The 18,926-nt window shown below is 40.7% G+C and overlaps 1 protein-coding gene across 1 annotated transcript in view; it reads right to left on the bottom strand.

Annotated features, from left to right (window-relative positions):
* Nucleotides 1-4,570: 4,570 nt before the first annotated feature.
* Nucleotides 4,571-18,926, bottom strand: part of smad4b (SMAD family member 4b) — an 88,339-nt gene continuing 73,983 nt past the window's right edge. Inside the window, exons 10-12 of the mRNA XM_055661311.1 lie at nucleotides 13,525-13,693; nucleotides 10,417-10,555; nucleotides 4,571-7,849 (exon numbers count right to left, since the gene is read on the bottom strand). Of these exons, the coding sequence (XP_055517286.1) occupies nucleotides 7,638-7,849; nucleotides 10,417-10,555; nucleotides 13,525-13,693 (520 nt within the window). The 3' untranslated portion in view covers nucleotides 4,571-7,637. The remainder of the gene's footprint in view (nucleotides 7,850-10,416; nucleotides 10,556-13,524; nucleotides 13,694-18,926) is intronic.

Raw genomic sequence — 18,926 nt, 5'->3', positions numbered from 1 at the left:
GCTTGCCTTAAAATTCCCGGCAATCAACAAATCGGTCTCCTCCGTCCAATCAGTCGTTGTCTCCAAGGGCATTGTATCCAATCACATAATGTAGTTTAATGGTAATTAGCTGCTACGGTGAAGGTTGGAAGGTAGCGGAGCTACTGACAGTCAGATGGGAGCAGGAGACATTCACACAGTGTATAATCTATAGCGCCCTTGTGTACAATTTCATAATATATACTAAATAACTGGGCTGACAGACCTTGGCTGGGCATCTGGGTTTCACCAAAATTGTTCCCAATTGGGCCCCGCACCCCCCAAGGCCGGCCCTGCATGTGTCATTCAGGTTATGGCTGATAGAAGCATGATTTTTATGAATTACAATGTTGTATTTCTAAAACTGCTCGCTTACTTGGAAGAGCCCTTTATAAATGTTGATAATTGTTTCACATTTCTTTCAGTGTGCATGCTCTGAATGCTGCTGAACCAACTGCTGGTTTGCATTGCTGTTCACCAGCACCACTTGCTGGAGCAAGATGCTACTGCATTTCAGCGAGTCATCATAAGCTTGGTCGTATTGCTGCGATGTACCCTTGGCATTATTAGAAGCCAATAGACAATAGGTGGAGTAGGCCATTCGGCCCTTCGAACCAGCACCACCATTCACTGTGATCATGGCTGATCATCACAATCAGTACCCTGTTCCTGTCTTCTCCCCATATCCCTTGGCTCCGCTATCTTTAAGAGCTCTATCTAACTCTTGAAAGCATCCAGAAAATTGGCCTCCACTGTCTTCTGAGGTATAGAATTCCACAGATTCACAACTCTCTCGGTGAAAAAGTTTTTCCTCATCTCCGTTCTTGACTCCCCCAACATTGGGGCCATGATTTCAATGCTGAGGCAGGTACGTGCCTGAAGGCCATTTCATAAAAATCTCTAGACTGATGAGCAGCATAACCAAAACAATGGAACGGAAACAGTAATGGCCTCTTCATGGAGAGAACTACATGGTGAGAGTAGATGTTGCCAGTGCATTGTACTGGACCCCAATCGCTGTTCTGATCTGGGTGCAACAGGAAAGTTCAAGGTACAAGATACATTTATTTGGGTTGGGTGTTGCACTGTTCTGGATACAATCCAGTGTACTGCATGCAGTGTTCACACTGTGGCCTTCTCTACAGGGCTGGTAGCAATCACAGAGCACCTGTACTCAGGCTGCAAGAGTGGCCTTCAATGTCTGGTTATCTGTCATGTTTCTTTACTCTCTAATTTTCTTCTTCAGCAACTCGTTTTCTTTTTCAGAAGCTACCTATCAGCCAGGGTGATATTAGAGGGGAATTTCTTCAATATGCCAACATGGCCTTGAGAGATAATGGACTACCTCTATAACAGTCAACAGATGTCGACTTAACCAGATGCGCAAAGGTATTCTTTCCCCACTTCTAACATGGTGAGACATCTCCAAGACAGAATAAAATGAAATAAGCAGCCTTTTGTGGGGAGTTAATGAGCTTCTATCTGATAATCTATTCCAAAAAATGGGATGGAAAATTGAGGAAACTAATGCAAGTTTCTGATGCACCACATAAAGTCAATTCTGAAAAACAAATGTCAGCCATTTTGGAAAAAAATCATCTTATTTGATTCACGGGACTGCCTGACTTGTGACTGCTAATATAGAGGAAACTGGTAAGGTGCTCAATATGGTAGTAGCTCAGGACCACTCTTTAGTTGTTGCTTGGACGGTTCAGTTGCCTGATAACAGTTGGGAGGAAACTGACACTGAATCTGGTGGTATGCATTTCCACACTTCTTGTCTAAAAGGGAGAAGAGGGAGTGACCAGGATGAGATTCGTCCTTGATTATGCTGGTGGCTGTGCCGAGGCAGAGTAAAGTGTAGATGGAGTCAATGGTTTGTGTGATGGTCTGGGTTGCGTCCACAATTCTCCGCAATTTTGCTTCATAGAGTCAAAGAGTGATACAGCTTGGAAACAGGCCAGGTGGGCCCCGAGGAATGGTTGATGGAATTTAACACAAAGAATTGTGAGTTGTTGCATTTTGGGAAGTCTAGCATGGGCAGGACTTACATAGAAAATAGGTGCAGGAGGAGGCCATTTGGCCCTTCAAGCCAGCACCGCCATTCATTGTGATCATGGCTGATCGTCCCCTATCAATAACCCGTGCCTGCCTTCTCCCCATATCCCTTGACTCCACTAGCCCCTAGAGCTATATCTAACTCTCTCTTAAATCCATCCAGTGACTTGGCCCCCACTGCCCTCTGTGGCAGGGAATTCCATAAATTCACAACTCTCTGGGTGAAAAAGTTTTTTCTCACCTCAGTCTCACCTCCCCTTTATTCTAAGACTGTGGCCTCTGGTTCTGGACTCGCCCAACATTGGGAACATTTTTCCTGCATCTAGCTTGTCCAGTCCTTTTATAATTTTATATGGTTCTATAAGATCCCCCTCATCCTTCTAAACTCCCGTGAATACAACCCTAGTCTTTTCAATCTTTCCTCATATGAGAGTCCCGCATTCCCAGAGATCAATCTCGTGAACCTACACTACTTCAATCACAAGGATGTCCTTCCTCAAATCAGGAGACCAAAACTGTGCATAATACTCCAGATGTGGTCTCACCAGAGCCCTATACAACTGCAGAAGAACCTCTTTACTCCTATACTGAAATACTCTTGCTATGAAGGCCAACATTCCATTAGCTTTCTTCACTGCCTGCTGTACCTAACCATATAACCATTTACTATAACCATATAACAATTACAGCACGGAAACAGGCCATCTCGGCCCTACAAGTCCGTGCCGAACAACTTTTTTTTCCCCTTAGTCCCACCTGCCTGCACTCATACCATAACCCTCCATTCCCTCTCATCCATATGCCTATCCAATTTATTTTTAAATGATACCAATGAACCTGCCTCCACCACTTCCACTGGAAGCTCATTCCACACCGCGACCACTCTCTGAGTAAAGAAGTTCCCCCTCATATTACCCCTAAACTTCTGTCCCTTAATTCTGAAGTCATGTCCTCTTATTTGAATCTTCCCTATTCTCAAAGGGAAAAGCTTGTCCACATCAACTCTGTCTATCCCTCTCATCATTTTAAAGACCTCTATCAAGTCCCCCCTTAACCTTCTGCGCTCCAGAGAATAAAGACCTAACTTATTCAACCTATCTCTGTCACTTAGTTGTTGAAACCCAGGCAACATTCTGTAAGCTAAATTTCAGTGACCGGTGTACAAGGATGCCCAGGTCTCGCTGCACCTCCCCCTTACCTAACCTGTATGATAGGGGTATTTAAGAGACTTTCCGATAGGCATATAGATGTGCAAGGAATGGAGGGATATAGATTGTGTGCAGGTAGATCAGAGATAGTCTTGGCATCATGTTTGGCACAATGTGAACCAAAGGCACTGTTCTTGTGCGGTACTGTTCTAGGTTCTAAAAATAAGAGAGTGATCCAAATAAATTGTTATTCTAGCTTATTATCCATCTGTGGTAAAGAGGGTCTTACCAGCCATCTCTACCCTCATAGAACTCAGATGGAACAAGTCTGGTAAAATGATTTTCATGGCTGTTGTAATATCTTTAAATGCATTATCCTTCACACGTGTGCATTCAATTAAAAATGTACTTATCTGTCCATTGATATCTTCCTGCAGACTTCAGCTGTCCTCCTCATTGTTAATCCAATTTTTGTACCAGTGTTAAGATACCAGTGTATAAAATCATGAGAGGGATAGATTGGGTAGATGTACAGAGTCTCTTGCCCAAAGTAGGTGAATCGAGGACCAGAGGGCATAGGTTTAGGGTGAAGGGGAAATGATTTAATAGGAATCTGAGGGGTAACATTTTCCACACAAAGGGTGATGGGTAAATGGAACAAGCTGCCAGAGGAGGTAGTTGAGGCAGGGACTATCCCATCATTTAAGAAACAGTTAGAAAGTTACATGGATTGGACAGGTTTGGAGGGACATGGACCAAATGCAGGCAGGTGGGACTAGTGTAGCAGGGACGCGTTGGGCCGAAGGATCTATTTCCATGTTGTATCAATCAAACCTTGTATGACAATCAGCTGGATTTCCATTTAAGACTGGAAAATGCAGATGCACCTTATCTCTGCTCCATATCCCTTTTAGTGGACTAAAGGCATTTTATTTCAAATAGCAGTTGGGAATTCAAGAATTGAATTGAACCAGGATCCAATGTTGACCGGAAAGTAAAGAAATGACAGGCAAACAGAACTTGCGTTCAAATTACACGGGCAGCACAGTAATAATTTAAGGTCAACCAAAAAAAGGTAGAACAAGGGTGGTCTGCTTAAGGAAGAGATTTCAATACACAACTAAAACTAGATTTCATTGTAAGATACTTATTCAAATAATGCTACTGTGTAACTGGAACACTAACAGATGCAGATTAAAAGTAAATGCAGTCACACTACATTAAAATGTAAAGTATGTGAAAAAAAATCATTAAACTTAGTACTTAAACGTTGTGGTATCAGGAACAACATGAAAACTTGATTCATTAACTTAGCCAATACAAATTAAGCATAGCAAGAGACAGGGTGCAGCTGCAAAGTATTTATTGCAGTCCACACCTACAGAACATAATTGAATCAATCTACATTATTTGGAGATGTACAGTTTTTCATAGATATCTGAAATTAGATACTCTTAAGAGGCTGTAAAAATGAAAGAAATATTATACTTTGCAAACACTTTATTTATACTAGTTGCTTAAAAGAAAATGCATACATTATTTGCTCCAACCAAAACATCCAATGACATTTTGTTAGAATTGCCACCCGATCACCAAACAGTGACTCAAAGTAGCGCACATCAGAATGCCTGACTTGCAATAATAAAACCATGTTAAAGATCTGGTATTGAAGTCACAAGGGTAAATTCTTTAATTTGGATAACATTTAATTAACATGGACAGGTATGATTTGCACTATGGATTTTTTCCAGGTTTCCCCCCCACTCATATCTCAATTGAGCTCAGTCAATTTGTATGGCCTTGATTAGTCTATTGTTAGTCCATTAAATGCCAAATTTGTTCCTTGTTTAGATTTAGAAGATGTAGCCCCTTCCAGGGTGTTAATCTCTTGTGGAAAGGATGTTTGTTTTCCATCCGTTCACTTGTTAGCAGACAATAATAAGAACCTAAACTGAACGAGCACAAAAATTGACTTGCGCTCGGACTTGGATCTGGACCGTGTTTTTAATTCCATCTTTTAAAGTTGGGTGTTGGACATCTTCAAACTGAAATGTATTCCTAAAATTAAATACAGACTTATAGAATGAAAATTGGTATTCTGAATACATCTACATTAAGATTTTGCAATCCCCATCTCCCCCCCCCCCCCCCCCACACCTCCAAATTCAAATAATTAAAATCCATGTGTGAGACAGGCACTCAGTCATCTTGGTGGAGCTCATTATCATTATTTCATTCTATCCCGTGTAATATCACTGCACGATCTCTTGCACATTAGTTTTAATAAATACCATTATGCAATGCGACTAATGTAAGAAAAGGGGCTGCCTTTACTATTTTTAGATATTTCAGGCCTTTATCATTTTTTTTTTTTTGAAGTAACCTAATAATACTTGGTTTCTAGTAGTCTCTAGATACAAATTGTGCCTAAGCATAGTGTAAAGAATTTGCAAAATGTGCACACATACACATCTAAAAAGGGAGGAAAAAAGGTTGCCAGCAATTCCTCCTTATCCTTTGGTAAAGTTTTTAAAACTTTACAATAGCAAATCACTTGCAATTTAAATAATAGCTCGTAATCAGAAAGCACATCATTGCAGAATCAACATTTTAAAGAGAGGTGTGCAAAAAAGAAAAGCTTGTACTGGTGTTAGCACCCATTACATTCCTAGATGGTCACACATTCAACATTATAGACAAGCAATTCAAATCTATGTGGTTTTGATATAAACAGATCTAAATTCATAGTTTCCTATCTTCACTTTTAATTCCTGTAAAAATTACAAATGGTTCATAAGAGGCACACTTCATTTTACATTTGGTTTCGCCTGAATTGGTGGCATTAATAGCAGATGCAATCAAGAGCACCAAATAAAATAATTTAGATTTCAATAATGCAAAATATTCATAGACACACTAATTTGGGAATTTCTTTCTTTGCACCAATTTGGATATCAGTAAAGGATAATCCTCGACACTTCAAACTTGTATATAATAATAACCCAAACTGGGAAAAAATCTATCAACATAATCACTGTTCAAATTTAGGTTGCATCGATGAGAATGTTTACATTCTATAACACTGCTGGTGATAATGGGAGATGCAATATCATTTATGAGGAACTATTTTCAGGCCAATTACATCAAGGATTAACACTATTGAACTGTCTAAAAATTGAAGTTCAAATCCATTTATACAGTGAGATGTTAAAAACAATATAAAATTTAATTCTGTTGCCAATCTTAACAATATTCACCATCATCAAATGCTGAAAATAAGCATATCTTACAGGGAACACCACTGAACAAACAAAGTTTGTCCTTTCTTGCTCACTCCTGTTACTGGTTAAAACACAAAAGCTTAGTTGGTGGGGATAAAGAAAATAATAGACAACAGATATGCTGCTGAATAGCACGTAGGGAAAAAAGTTCTGCCTTTTTAGTGTTACTATAAGATCGAGACTCTTACAAGTCTTATTTTCTCCCTTCGATCAGAAGTATTTCTTGAACCTCTTTTCTGATCATACGCTGTGCACATTCTGAAAACGTTGGCCAAACCAAGTTTATAAACAATGGCCACATGAAAATAAAAATAAAATTTTTTAAAAATGGAAGCAAACATATTAATGGTGAAGAACAAACTGTACAATATAAACAGCTCTCTGCACAGGAGATCTTTCAATGGTGCAGTTTATTTTTAAAAAATGAATAAAGTGCCAATAACAGGCAAATAAAGCCTGGATCTGTAAAGAGTAGCTAGAGATTGATCAACCTGCTAGAATGCATGTATGTTGTTGCTATAGAACGTTGCCACCCAACTACCTTTAAAAAAAAGTTTTTGGCTGCTCTGGAAATTTCCAAAATATAAATCAGAAACCATTCCTTTCCCCTAAATTAAAATACATCCCCTCCTTTGTGCTGCATCTTGTATAGGCAGCAAAAATAATGGAATTTGAAAAATAAATCCATCTGCATTCCTATATTTTGTCCAACCCAACTCAGTCACCACCAACCAGATACTTTCCATCCTTACCACAGAAGCTCAATGAGAACTCAGAGGAAGTATTTAACTTAAACTGAATGGATTGTTGCTAAACCAAATTAAGCAATTTTCACAGAATTTAAATGTAGGAAATTATTCCTGAAAATGAAAATACAGTCTGTAACTAATAATGCAGGCTGTGAATCATACTGCTGCATTCAAAATATAAAAAAAAACAAAGACATTAGCTGGAATACTGGGTTTCTTGTCAGAGAACATAAACAGTAGTTTTGTTTGGGGTTTTTTTTGCATACTTTTTTTGTTCTAAAATATGTTGAACAATGGTAAAAACCATTAGTTATTAAGCAAGGCAGAACTCTAGTCTTTTTCCCCACCCCACTCAAGCAAGACAGTGAGTGCCATGGAGCAACTCAGTCCAGAGGTTGTGGTTCTGCAATTGGCATGGTGTGAAGCACTTCATCCAGCAGCTGAAGGGCACGGTGTAGGTGGATTTCAATCCAGCAAGGCGTTTCCTTAATGCTTTGTCTTGGGTAATCGGGTCCCCAGCCTTTAACAAAGCTCATCCTGAGAATGCACAGACGGCGCAGATCATCCACGCCAATTCCAGCTGCAGCAGATAAACCTGAAAATAAAACTTATTAATGCAAAAGGCATGCGTTACAAATGTAGATATGTCTTTAATTAACTGGGTGCAAATGATAGTTAGAAAAGCAAAGGACTGGAAACCTAAAATAGGTCAGCCAAATGACAATGTCTTGGCGTTTGCAGCTGTCGGAGCCCATCTGGCACACTGACCAGTTTTACACGAATACTGATCAACAATGGCGTGTGTACTTGTTTTGATATTACTGTTTTATTTTAATATTCTGGCAAGTCTGAGTGCACAAACCTATATGAGGCTTTCAATACTGAATATGGGATAGCCAATCGAGCAGAAATACTGATCAGATGGATGATTAGTTCCAATTCATCTGGCTATTACAATTAGCAATTAAACCATCTAAACATAAAACAATCGATAGGAACCATATCACTTTCTGAAAAGTGTGGGGAAAGTTTTTTAAAACAGAGGAGTGGGCGTCTGGAACGTGCTGCTAAGGGAGGTAGTGGAGGCAAATATGATAGTTGCATTTAAGAGTCTTTTAGATGGGAACATAGGTATGCAGGGAATGGAGGGTTATGGATCACATGCATGCAGATGAAATGAACATACTTTGCCATGTTTGGCATGAATTGTGTGGGCCAAAGGGACAGTAGGCGCTGTTCTACGTTTTATGATTTGTGAGGTTATGAAAGAGTGACGTGAGCACAGACTGAAAAAATCTTTTGTGCTGTAAAATTATGCGATTCCATTCATGATAGTTTTTGACAATCTTGCATGTTTAAATAAAAATGGCCTGGTCTACAAATCCAGTTTTGAAATTTGAAATGTTGGGATTGGAAATTTAAACTAGATAAATAACAAAGAAGATTTGGTGTCAGCTTTGTGAGGTCTATATGAAAGGAATAGATGATCCATAATGAGATGGACCAATGCCCACTGATGACTCGTGTCACTGTTAATTACCATTTCCTGTTTTTCTGGAGAAGATTTGGTATTCAAGACTAGATGGTCATCTTTTGGAAATATGCATTTATTTTTTTCTTTCCCCATAGTATAGCAATGTTACAAAATTTTGAGATTTAAAAAATCAAGTCTGCAATTTATCCCATCAGATAAAGCATAACAATAAGTTTAATTTGACACCAAATTCACTTTCATATCTCAAGTATTAAAAAAGTTATGACCATTTTCATACTCGGAAATTAGCATCTTGTTCCCTATTGATTTTCAATGGACATTACAAAAAAGCTGTGATCTTGGATAGTCAAAAGCCCATTTCTTAAGGAAAGATTAACATTTTTAAATAGCCTAAGTGTCCAAAGATTATTCACAAATAATTCACAATATAACATGATTTTTATATCTAATTTACATTAATTTATAGGCCAAATGGAAGGAATTTAGTGTTCAATTGCTGTAAATAAATGCCCATTTAAATCGGCTTTCTAGTGGGTTCATGTGGAACGCGCTGGTTTAGAACGTTGACATCGCGCTGGATTAGTGCCCTCAAATGCCGAGAAAAATACTGCGGGATATAAAAAGCCCAAAATGAACTACTCGCTATAGATAACTTGATATTCAGGGTTATATATATGCCCCATTTAATGTAAAAATAAGGTACATACCTTTAATTGTTTGCTTTATAAAACCCTGGGGCTGCGAGAGGTTGCGGAATGAGACAGTAATTTTAAAACTATTAGAACTATATTATCGAGGCCTATAAAACTAATAATACCTTTTGCGACCGGGTCTTGCAGCGATTTTTCGTTAATGATTTACTAGGCTGAACATGTGCGATTAGTTTTAAACCCGCCCCCTCCAAACAGCGCCAAAATCGCGGACATGGCTGAGGGCAGATTCCCAATGACGATTCAGGTAGGTTTTGTAACATACCTACATAGTATTTTGGAAAATCAGAATGGGGAAGGAGGCTTTGGTGGTGCTGACCATGTTTTATTTTTGCACGTTGCTGATTTGTTTGTTCACACAGAACAGTACAGCATAGGAGCAGGCCAGTGTCTGTGCCAAGCATGATGCCAAATTAAACTCATCTCCTCTGCTTGCAAATGATCCATAGCCATACATTCCCTGCATATCCATGTGCCTTTCTACAAGTCTCTTAAACATCACTATAGTGTTTGCTTCCAACGCCATTCCTGGCAGTACGGACCAGGCACTCACCATTCTCTGTAAAAAATCTTGCCCAGCACATCTCCTTTAAACTTTACCCTGTCCTTAAATCTATGCCTTCTAGTCTTTGACATTTACAATCTGGGATAAAGCTTCTCTCTGTCTACCTTATGTTTTCCTCCCATAATTGTATATACTTCTCTCAGGTCTCCCATTAACCGGCTGTGCTCCAGAGAAAACAATCCAGGTTTGTACCATCTAGTTCCAGATTTCCCTATCCTGATACTCTGGAAAAAAGATTGACTATCTATCCCATCCATGTCCCCCAATTTTATAAACTCCCGCTATGATGAATGATAAAACTTGGTATATCAAAGTGGCTCTGATGGGAACCTCTATGTATGTGGCTATATATTCAGGGAAAATACACAAACACAAGTGGCAAGGTAACTTACTAATAGCTGGGGCAATTCCTCCCACTGAACCTGGTCCAGGAATGTTTCCAGCAACAGCTGCTGCTTGGGCAGCTGCTGCAGCCTGAGCAGTAGCAGCCTGTTGTTGCATCTGACGGTGACACTGTCGCAAATCAAACACCTGAAACGCAAACAAAATGGATTGTAAAATGACTGGAGTAAATACTTCAAAACTTCAAAATACATTGAGAACGAATTCCATTGGCCTATGTGAGGAAGATTTGCTCCACAAACAAACAAAATAATCAAAACCCGTAACCAAACTCCAAGACCTGTGCTCAAATTATGCTGGTTACAGTGGAGAGATAAACAGCTAATGCTAAAGAAGTGACTCAGAATAACAAGTACTTAGGTTTCATCTCTGAGCAAACTAAGTTTATTTAGAATAGAGCTCACCAAATGGGCAACTTAAAGGCTCAATCCAATTCACTGGTGTTCCACTATGATACCGTATATGGGTAGGACACTTCAATGTCCATTCAAAAAATGGCATGTTATCATCATCACTGGCCATCACTAGGTACTCAGTACTACTGCTATTTTTATTTTGTTTAAATGCTTTCTACTTTGAATGCAGTTCCGAGGCTTGGGACAAACAGATTCCTTTAATCCAGGAAGAGCACCAGGTAAAATACTGCATCATATCCATGCCATTCTGGAAGTCACTTATTTTGTCAATGTTTGAGCAAAGACGACAAGGATGGTTTGACTCGAATAGGTGCAGCAAAAATCAAACTGACTATCTGTGTCAGCAATAGCTTCCATTATTTTAGGAATAATTGAGAATTGACTGATGGGCAGTAACTAACAGGATCGGATTTGCTTGCATTTTCTGTGGAAGGGCATGCTTAAACACTTCTCCACTTTGTTGTGGAGCTATATTGAAACACATTGGCTGGACGCCAGCTTTGCTCGAGTACAAATCTTCAGCACTACATCCAGGATGTTATTGGGGTCTTTACTACAACTAACACACTGATCATATTTTCAAGTTCAGTGGAGCAAATCATATTGGCTTCCACAATCATGGGAAACTCACAATTAGGCCAACAATGATTATCTTCTCTGTGTTTCTGATTTAAAAAAATATGGTGGGAAATGCTGCACGCATTTAGGTGTTCAGCTGCTCCACTTTCTTTAAGAACGGTGAGTTTTGATGAAAAGTTATAAAGCTGAAATGTTAATTATGTTTGCTCTCTGCAAATCCTGTCTTATGGTTCAGTTGACTGATAACAGCTGGAAAGAAACTGTCCTTGAATCTAGAGAAGTGCGTTTTCACATTTCTGTACCTCTTGATGGGAGAGGGAAAAGAGGGAGCGGGGAAAGAGGCTGAGACTCATCCTTGAGTATCCTGGTGGCCTTGCCGAGGCAGTGTGAAGTGTAAATGGAGTCAATGGAAGAGAGGTTGGATTATGTGATGGGCTGTGTCCATAATTCTTATAGAAACTTACAAAATTCTTAAGGGGTTGGACAGGCTAGATGCAAGAAGATTGTTCCCGATGTTGGGGAAGTCCAGGACTTGGGGGCACAGCTTAAGGATAGAGGGGAAATCCTTTAGGACCAAGATGAGAAAAACATTTTTCACACAGAGAGTGGTGAATCTCTGGAACTCTCTGCCACAGAAGGTAGTTGAGGCCAGTTCATTGGCTATATTTAAGAGGGAGTTAGATGTGGTCCTTGTGGCTAAAGGGCTCAGGGGGTATGGAGAGAAGGCAGGTACGGGATACTGAGTTGGATGATCAGCCATGATCATATTGAATGGCGGTGCAGGCTTGAAGGGCCGAATGGCCTACTCCTGCACCTATTTTCTATGTTTCTCTCCAATTAAGCAATTATCCATAAATCATGCTGAATCGAGTATGGTTACACTCTGACAGAACACAATTCTCTCACCGTTGAGAGCCCAGAAGCGCTGTGGAAGACGTCTGAATTGTTGACCAGTCATCATTACCATTTAGTACAAATACCCTAGGCATCTTCCTTGCACTGATCTGTCTTGCCAATGCTTTCATGAACAGACTCAACTGGAATAGCTAGATTAATGAAGCCGAGCACGTATGTTTTCCCCTCATCCAATTGAGCAGAGTTTAAACTAATTTGGCTGGGGAATGGGAAGCATAGCAACAGAGCAGTAGGTGAGAAAAAACTGCAACAAAAACTGCAACTGCAACAAAAACAAAGTCCGGTCGGCAGAGTCGACAGAGGCAAGTTAAGGAGTTTGGAAGGGCTGACACACTCAACTGTGATTACTTAAATGCAAGGAGCCTCACAGATCAAATCAGATGAGATTGGAGCATGGATGGAGAGCAGGAAATCAACAGATGATAAACTGGTTGTTGTTGGATGGGGGAAAGAGAGATCCTTTAAAGAAGAAAACTCCATAATTTCCTTGTTGAAAACAAAACGGCTATCAATGAAATAAAATAAAATACTCAGCAATTAGGCAGGTTATGTGGTGAAAGAAAGGGTTAATGTTTCAGGTCAATATTCTTTCAAAGGGAAAATTGTTGTGGGTGCTTTAAATATTTTCTGTTTATATTTCAGATATCCAGCATTTTTTTTGCTTTTAGATGGCTAAAGACAAACCCCCCATGAAGCATTCTGATATACTATCTAATTCCCACGACGACAAAGGATCTCTAAACTAACGCATTTGTTGCACATTATGTGCTTACTGACAATGCTTGCATCCAAAAGAATGATAAATGAGCATTTGACAAATAGAAAGTGTAGTTCTGAAATTTGTTAGTTTCTCTCAGATTCTCAACTAAAATTCTTGCCTCATGTCAAACAGGAGAAATGGTGCTTAAATGCCCCAAATTCAAAGATATGCCATATGGAAATTGTTCAATGATTTAAGAAGTGAAAATGGGCATGAAAGAAGGGATTACGTCTCAGAAATGGGCAAATCTTAGAGGAGAAATAAAGACAAGAAAAGGACAGTGAGATTTTCTTTTTTTTTTTAAAAGACTGCACTGATCATTTTATGAACGATGCATTTTGTTGCAGATATTATGAAACAACAAAGATATTTTAAAACATATTCACCATATACAAAATCAAAAGAGCAGTAAATCCAATTTAACAAACCTTAATGTATGCACTTGGGTAAATCTTATGAACAGCATCTCCAGGTGCACGCCCAGCTTCTCGATCCAAATAGTAACTCTGCACAAAAACTGCATGATCACTCAAACATCGTACCCAAACGTCTCCTTCCCCTTTGCATTCTAATTGCACGCCTTTTCCAATGTGTAACCTAGTAAAAAAGAAATAAAGGTGTTTTAGGTATCAGATGATAAAAGGAAATAAGAGATGAATAAAGCGCATACACTCGTACTAAATAACCTGCAAATATTTTAATCTGTGTAATATCATGCTTTTGTAATAAAGAAGACTGCCTTTCATAGTTTTTTCAGTTCAGCCAGGCATAAATAAGATAAGACAGAATCCAGCAGATGCAGTTAATTTCAAAAATCATTATATCAGAAATATGTAGCTGTTCAAGTTGCCTGTATTTGTAAATGCGCAGGAGTTGTGCTACTAATCATGGAAACTGTCACTGCGACACCCAGAGAGGACATATCGGTTAGTCTGCTGAGGCAATACGTGAAATAGACATAGACAATAGGTGCAGGAGTTGGCCATTCGGCCCTTTGAGCCAACACTGCCATTCACTGTGATCATGGATGATCATCCACAATCAGTACCCCGTTCCTGCCTTCTCCCCATATTCCCTGACTCCGCTATCTTTAAGAGCTCTGTCCTAGCTCTCTATTGAAAGTATCCAGAGAACTGGCCTCCAACGCCCTTTGAGGCAGAGAATTCCACAGACTTGCAACTCTGTGTGAAAAAGTGTTTCCTCATCTCTGTTCTAAATGGCTTACCCCTTATTCTTAAATTGTGGCCCCTGGTTCTGGACTCCCCCAACATCGGGAACATGTTCCCTGCCTCTAGTGTGTCCAATCCCTTAATAATCTTATATGTTTCAATAAGATTCCCTCTCATCCTTCTAAACTCCAGAGTATACAAGCCCAGTCGCTCCATTCTCTCAGCATATGACAGTCCCGCCATCCCGGGAATTAACCTTGTAAAACCTACGCTGCACTCCCTCAATAGCAAGAATGTCCTTCCTCAAATTAGGGGACCAAAACTGCACACAATACTCCAGGTGTGGTCTCACTAGGGCCCTGTACAACTGCAGAAGGACCTCTTTGCTCCTATACTCCTCTTTAAGAGCTCTATCTTTAAGAGTTTTATCTAACTCTCTCTTGAAAGCATCCAGAGGATTGGCCTCCACCACCTTCTGTGGTGTAGAATTCCACATATTCACAACTCTCTGGGTGAAAATGTTTTTCCTCATCTCCGTTCTAAATGGCCTACCCCTTAGTCTTAAACCGTGGCCTCTGGTTCTGGACTCCCCCAACATTGGGAACATGTTTCCTGCTTCTAGCATGTCCAATCCCTTAATAATCTTATCTGATTCAATAAAATGCCCTCTCATCCTTCTAAATGCCAGAGTATACAAGCCCATTCTATCAACATACGAGTCCCGCCATCCCATGAATTAACCTTGTGAACCTATGCTGCACTCGCTGAATAGCAAGAATGTCCTTCCTCAAATTTGGAGACCAAAACTGCACACAATACTCCAGGTGTGGTCTCACTATGGCCATGTACAACTGCAGAAGGACGTCTTTATTCCTATACTGAACTCCTCGTTATGGTTTTTTTTTTTTGATGGGGGGGTGTGTGTGTGTGTGTGTTTGGGTGTGTGGGGGGGGGGGGGGGGCGGGGGGGGAACTTCCCCTGCATGGACAACCCGACCTTTTCCCTGTCGGGCCTCCGTTGTCGTTGGGGCTGCAACGTGGAGCGGCCTCCAGCAGGAGCGACCTGGGGCTCCAGTCGGGAGCTGCAGAACTGCGGAGCTACTCACCATCGTGGAGCTGGCCGAGTTCGGAGCGGGAGGAGCTGTGGTGGCGCGCTGCTGCAACCCGACCCTCGCAGATTCGGAGGCTCCAACCGCAGGTCTGGTGGACGGTGATATCGGGAGCCCGCGCCGCGGGTCCCTGCTGGGAAACCGTTTTTCGGGGCTTCCGCAACGGCGACTTCTCCCGCCTGAGTCGCGGGGTCGAGGAGTACCTGGAGCAGGGCCTGACATGGCCCGACGCGGCTTCAACGGCTGCGGGACTTTGCTAGCGCCCGCCGGGGGCTCCAACAACAAGACCCGGAGCGCGGCCTTGCATCACCCGGCGCGGCATTAATGGCCGCGGGACAATTGCCATCGCCTGCCGGGAACTTTGACTCTGACATCGGGAGGGGAATGGGGAGTGCAGGGGAGAGATAATTTTTTTTGCCTTCCATCACAGCGAGGAGGAGATGCGCTGTGATGGATGTCTGTGTAAATTGTGTTGTGTCTTGGGTCTTTTTTTCTTGTGTGTATGACTGCAGAAACAACATTTCATTTGAGCCGCCATTCGCTTTCTTCACTGCCTGCTGACCCTGCATGCTTTCTTTCAGTGACTGATGAACAAGGACCCCCAGATCTCGTTGTACTTCCCCTATTGCCAACTTGACTCCATTCAGATAATAATCTGCCTTCCTGTTTTGGCCACCAAAGTGGATAACCTCACATTTATCCACATTAAACTGCATCTGCCCATTCACACAACCTGTCTTAAGTCGCCCTGCATCCTCTTAGCATCCTTCTCACAGTTCACACTGCCACCCAGCTTTGTGTCATCTATAAATTTGCTAATGTTACTTTTAATCCCTTCATCTAAATCATTAATATATATTGTAAATAGCTGCTGTTCCAGCACCGAGCCTTGCGGTACCCCACTAGTCACTGCCTGCCATTTTGAAAGAGACCCGTTAATCCCTACTCTTTGTTTCCTGTCAGCCAACCAATTTTCTATCCATGTCAGTACCCTACCCCCAATACCATGTGCTCTAATTTTGCCCACTAATCTCCTATGTGGGACCTTATCTAAATGCTTTCTGAAAGTCAAGGTACACTACATCCACTGGGTCTCCCTTGCCCATTTTCCTAGTTACATCCTCAAGAAAATTGCAGAAGATTAGTCAAGCATGATTTCCCCTTCGTAAATCCATGCTGACTCGGAACGATCCTGTTACTGCTTTCGAAATGTGCCGCTATTTCATCTTTTATAATTGACTCAAGCATCTTCCCCACCATCGATGTCAGGCTAACTGGTCTGTAATTCTGTGTTTTCTCTCTCCCGCCTTTCTTAAAAAGTGGGATAACATTCGTTACCCTCCAATCCACAGGAACTGATCCTGAATCTATAGAACATTGGAAAATGATCACCATGATTTCTAGAGCCACTTCCTTAATGTCCATCAGGCCCTGGGGAGTTATCAGCCTTCAGTCCCATCAGTCTACCCAACGCCATTTCCTGCCTAATGTGAATTTCCTTCAGTTCCTCCGTCACCTTGGGTCCTCTGGCCACTAGTACATCTGGGAGATTGTTTGTGTCCTCCTTTGTGAAGACAGATCCAAAGTACCTGTTCAACTGGTCTGCCATTTCCTTGTTCCCCATAATAAATTCACCTCTTTCTGTCTTCAAGTGTCCAAATTTGGTCTTAACTATTTTTTCCCTCTTCACATACCTAAAGAAGCTTTTACTATCCTCCTTTATATTCTTGGCTAGCTTACCTTCGTACCTCATCTTTTCTCCCCGTTTTGCCTTTTTAATCTTCTGTTGCTCTTTAAAAGTTTCCCAATCTGGCTTCCCGCTCATCTTTGCCACGTTATACTTCCCTTTTATTTTTATACTGTTCTTGACTTCCCTTGTTAGTCACGGTCGCCCATTACTCCCCTTCGAATCTTTCTTCCTCTTTGGAATGAACTGATCCTGCACCTTCTGTATTATTCCCAGAAATACCTGCCATTGTTGTTCCACTGTCATCCCGGCTAGGGTATCTTTCCAGTCAACTTTGGCCAGCTCCTCCCTCATGGCTCCATTAACTGTAATAGTGACACTTCCGATTTCCCCTTCTCCCTCTCAAATTGTAGATTATAACTTATCATATTATGGTCACTACCTCCTAATGGCTCCTTTACCTCGAGTTCCCTTATCAAATCCGATTCATTACACAACACTAAATCCAGAATGGCCTTAGAAATTGCCTTAGAGCTTAGAAATAAGAAAGGTGCAATCACTCTAATGGGATTGTACTACAGTGCCAACCCCCTCACACTTAATAGCAAGTGGGACATAGAGAAACTGATATGTAGACAGATAACCAAAACATGCCAAAGCAGGAGGGTTGTCTTAGTTGGTAACTTTAACTTCCTCAATATTGATTAGGACTTATTCAAAGACTTAGACGGGCAGAATTTGTGAGGTGTATCAAGACAGTTTCTTGAAACAGTATGTGGATAGTCCAACCCGAGAAGTGAACATACTGGACCTTGTGTTGCAGAATGAGCCTGGCCAGGTGACTGGTGGTGTTCAAAGGAAAATGATTTGGGGCCTTAGATGATAGTAAGACAGTGGATGTTGACCATGGATTTTTAGAAAGCCATAGGATAAAAGTGCCCCATGGTAGGATGATCCAGAGGTTAAGATGCATGGGATTATCTGTAACTTGGTCAATTGGATTTTGAACTAGCTTACTTATAGAAGACATAGGGTTGTGGTAAAAGGACAATATTCAGACAGGAGATATGTAACAGTTAAGAGGGGTCTCGACCCAAAATGTCATCCATTCCTTGCGGCAGCGGTTTGTTGTGCAAAGTGTGGTGGGTGTCTGACACCCGCTGCCAAGGTTGGCTGTTGAGACAGATACAATAGTGGCATTTTAAAGATTATTGGATAGGCATATGCACGGAATGTGCGGGATATGGATTAAACACAGCTAGGTAAAAGATGGTCTTGACATCATGTTTGGCATAGACATTGTTTCATGTTCAAATCTTCAAATGTTCAAACCTTCATCCCTGAAGGACATAACTATCAGATTGCCAATTAACTATTTTTCTTGCACAATAATAGATCTAAAATAGACTGCTGTTTCTTTGATTCTACAATATATTGATTTGGAAACCATCTCCTGCTGACTCCGTGAATTCATCCCCGACATTAATGCTGATCATTTTGGTTTGTCCAGTCTCTATATGTACGCTAATTTTCCATAATTACTTGATTCTCCTTGTCATATGCAATTCTAATTTTCCAATTTATATTTGAACAATCTCCACTGATATTTTCTGCCCCTTTGGTTTCCCAAAACTCCACCGTATCACAAACAAATTATAACCAAATAACTTTAAAATATAGAAAGGGGAGATAAAAAGAATGTGGTGAGGTTGAGAAATCAGAAGCATTGTAAAACGAGAATCATTATGGCACAGGAAAAATTAAGGTAGTTAATGCACAAAAAGTTTTAATAAACTCTGCAAAACCTGCATTAATGCCACCAGGTTTTTATTTATTTTCCAAGAATATAGTAGCAAGTGCACAATT

The sequence above is a fragment of the Leucoraja erinacea genome, chromosome 1 (assembly GCF_028641065.1).
Source record: "Leucoraja erinacea ecotype New England chromosome 1, Leri_hhj_1, whole genome shotgun sequence".
NCBI lineage: Eukaryota > Metazoa > Chordata > Chondrichthyes > Rajiformes > Rajidae > Leucoraja > Leucoraja erinaceus.
The sequence above is the reverse complement of the archived record's forward strand: the minus strand, read 5'-3'. Positions and strand labels throughout refer to the sequence as shown.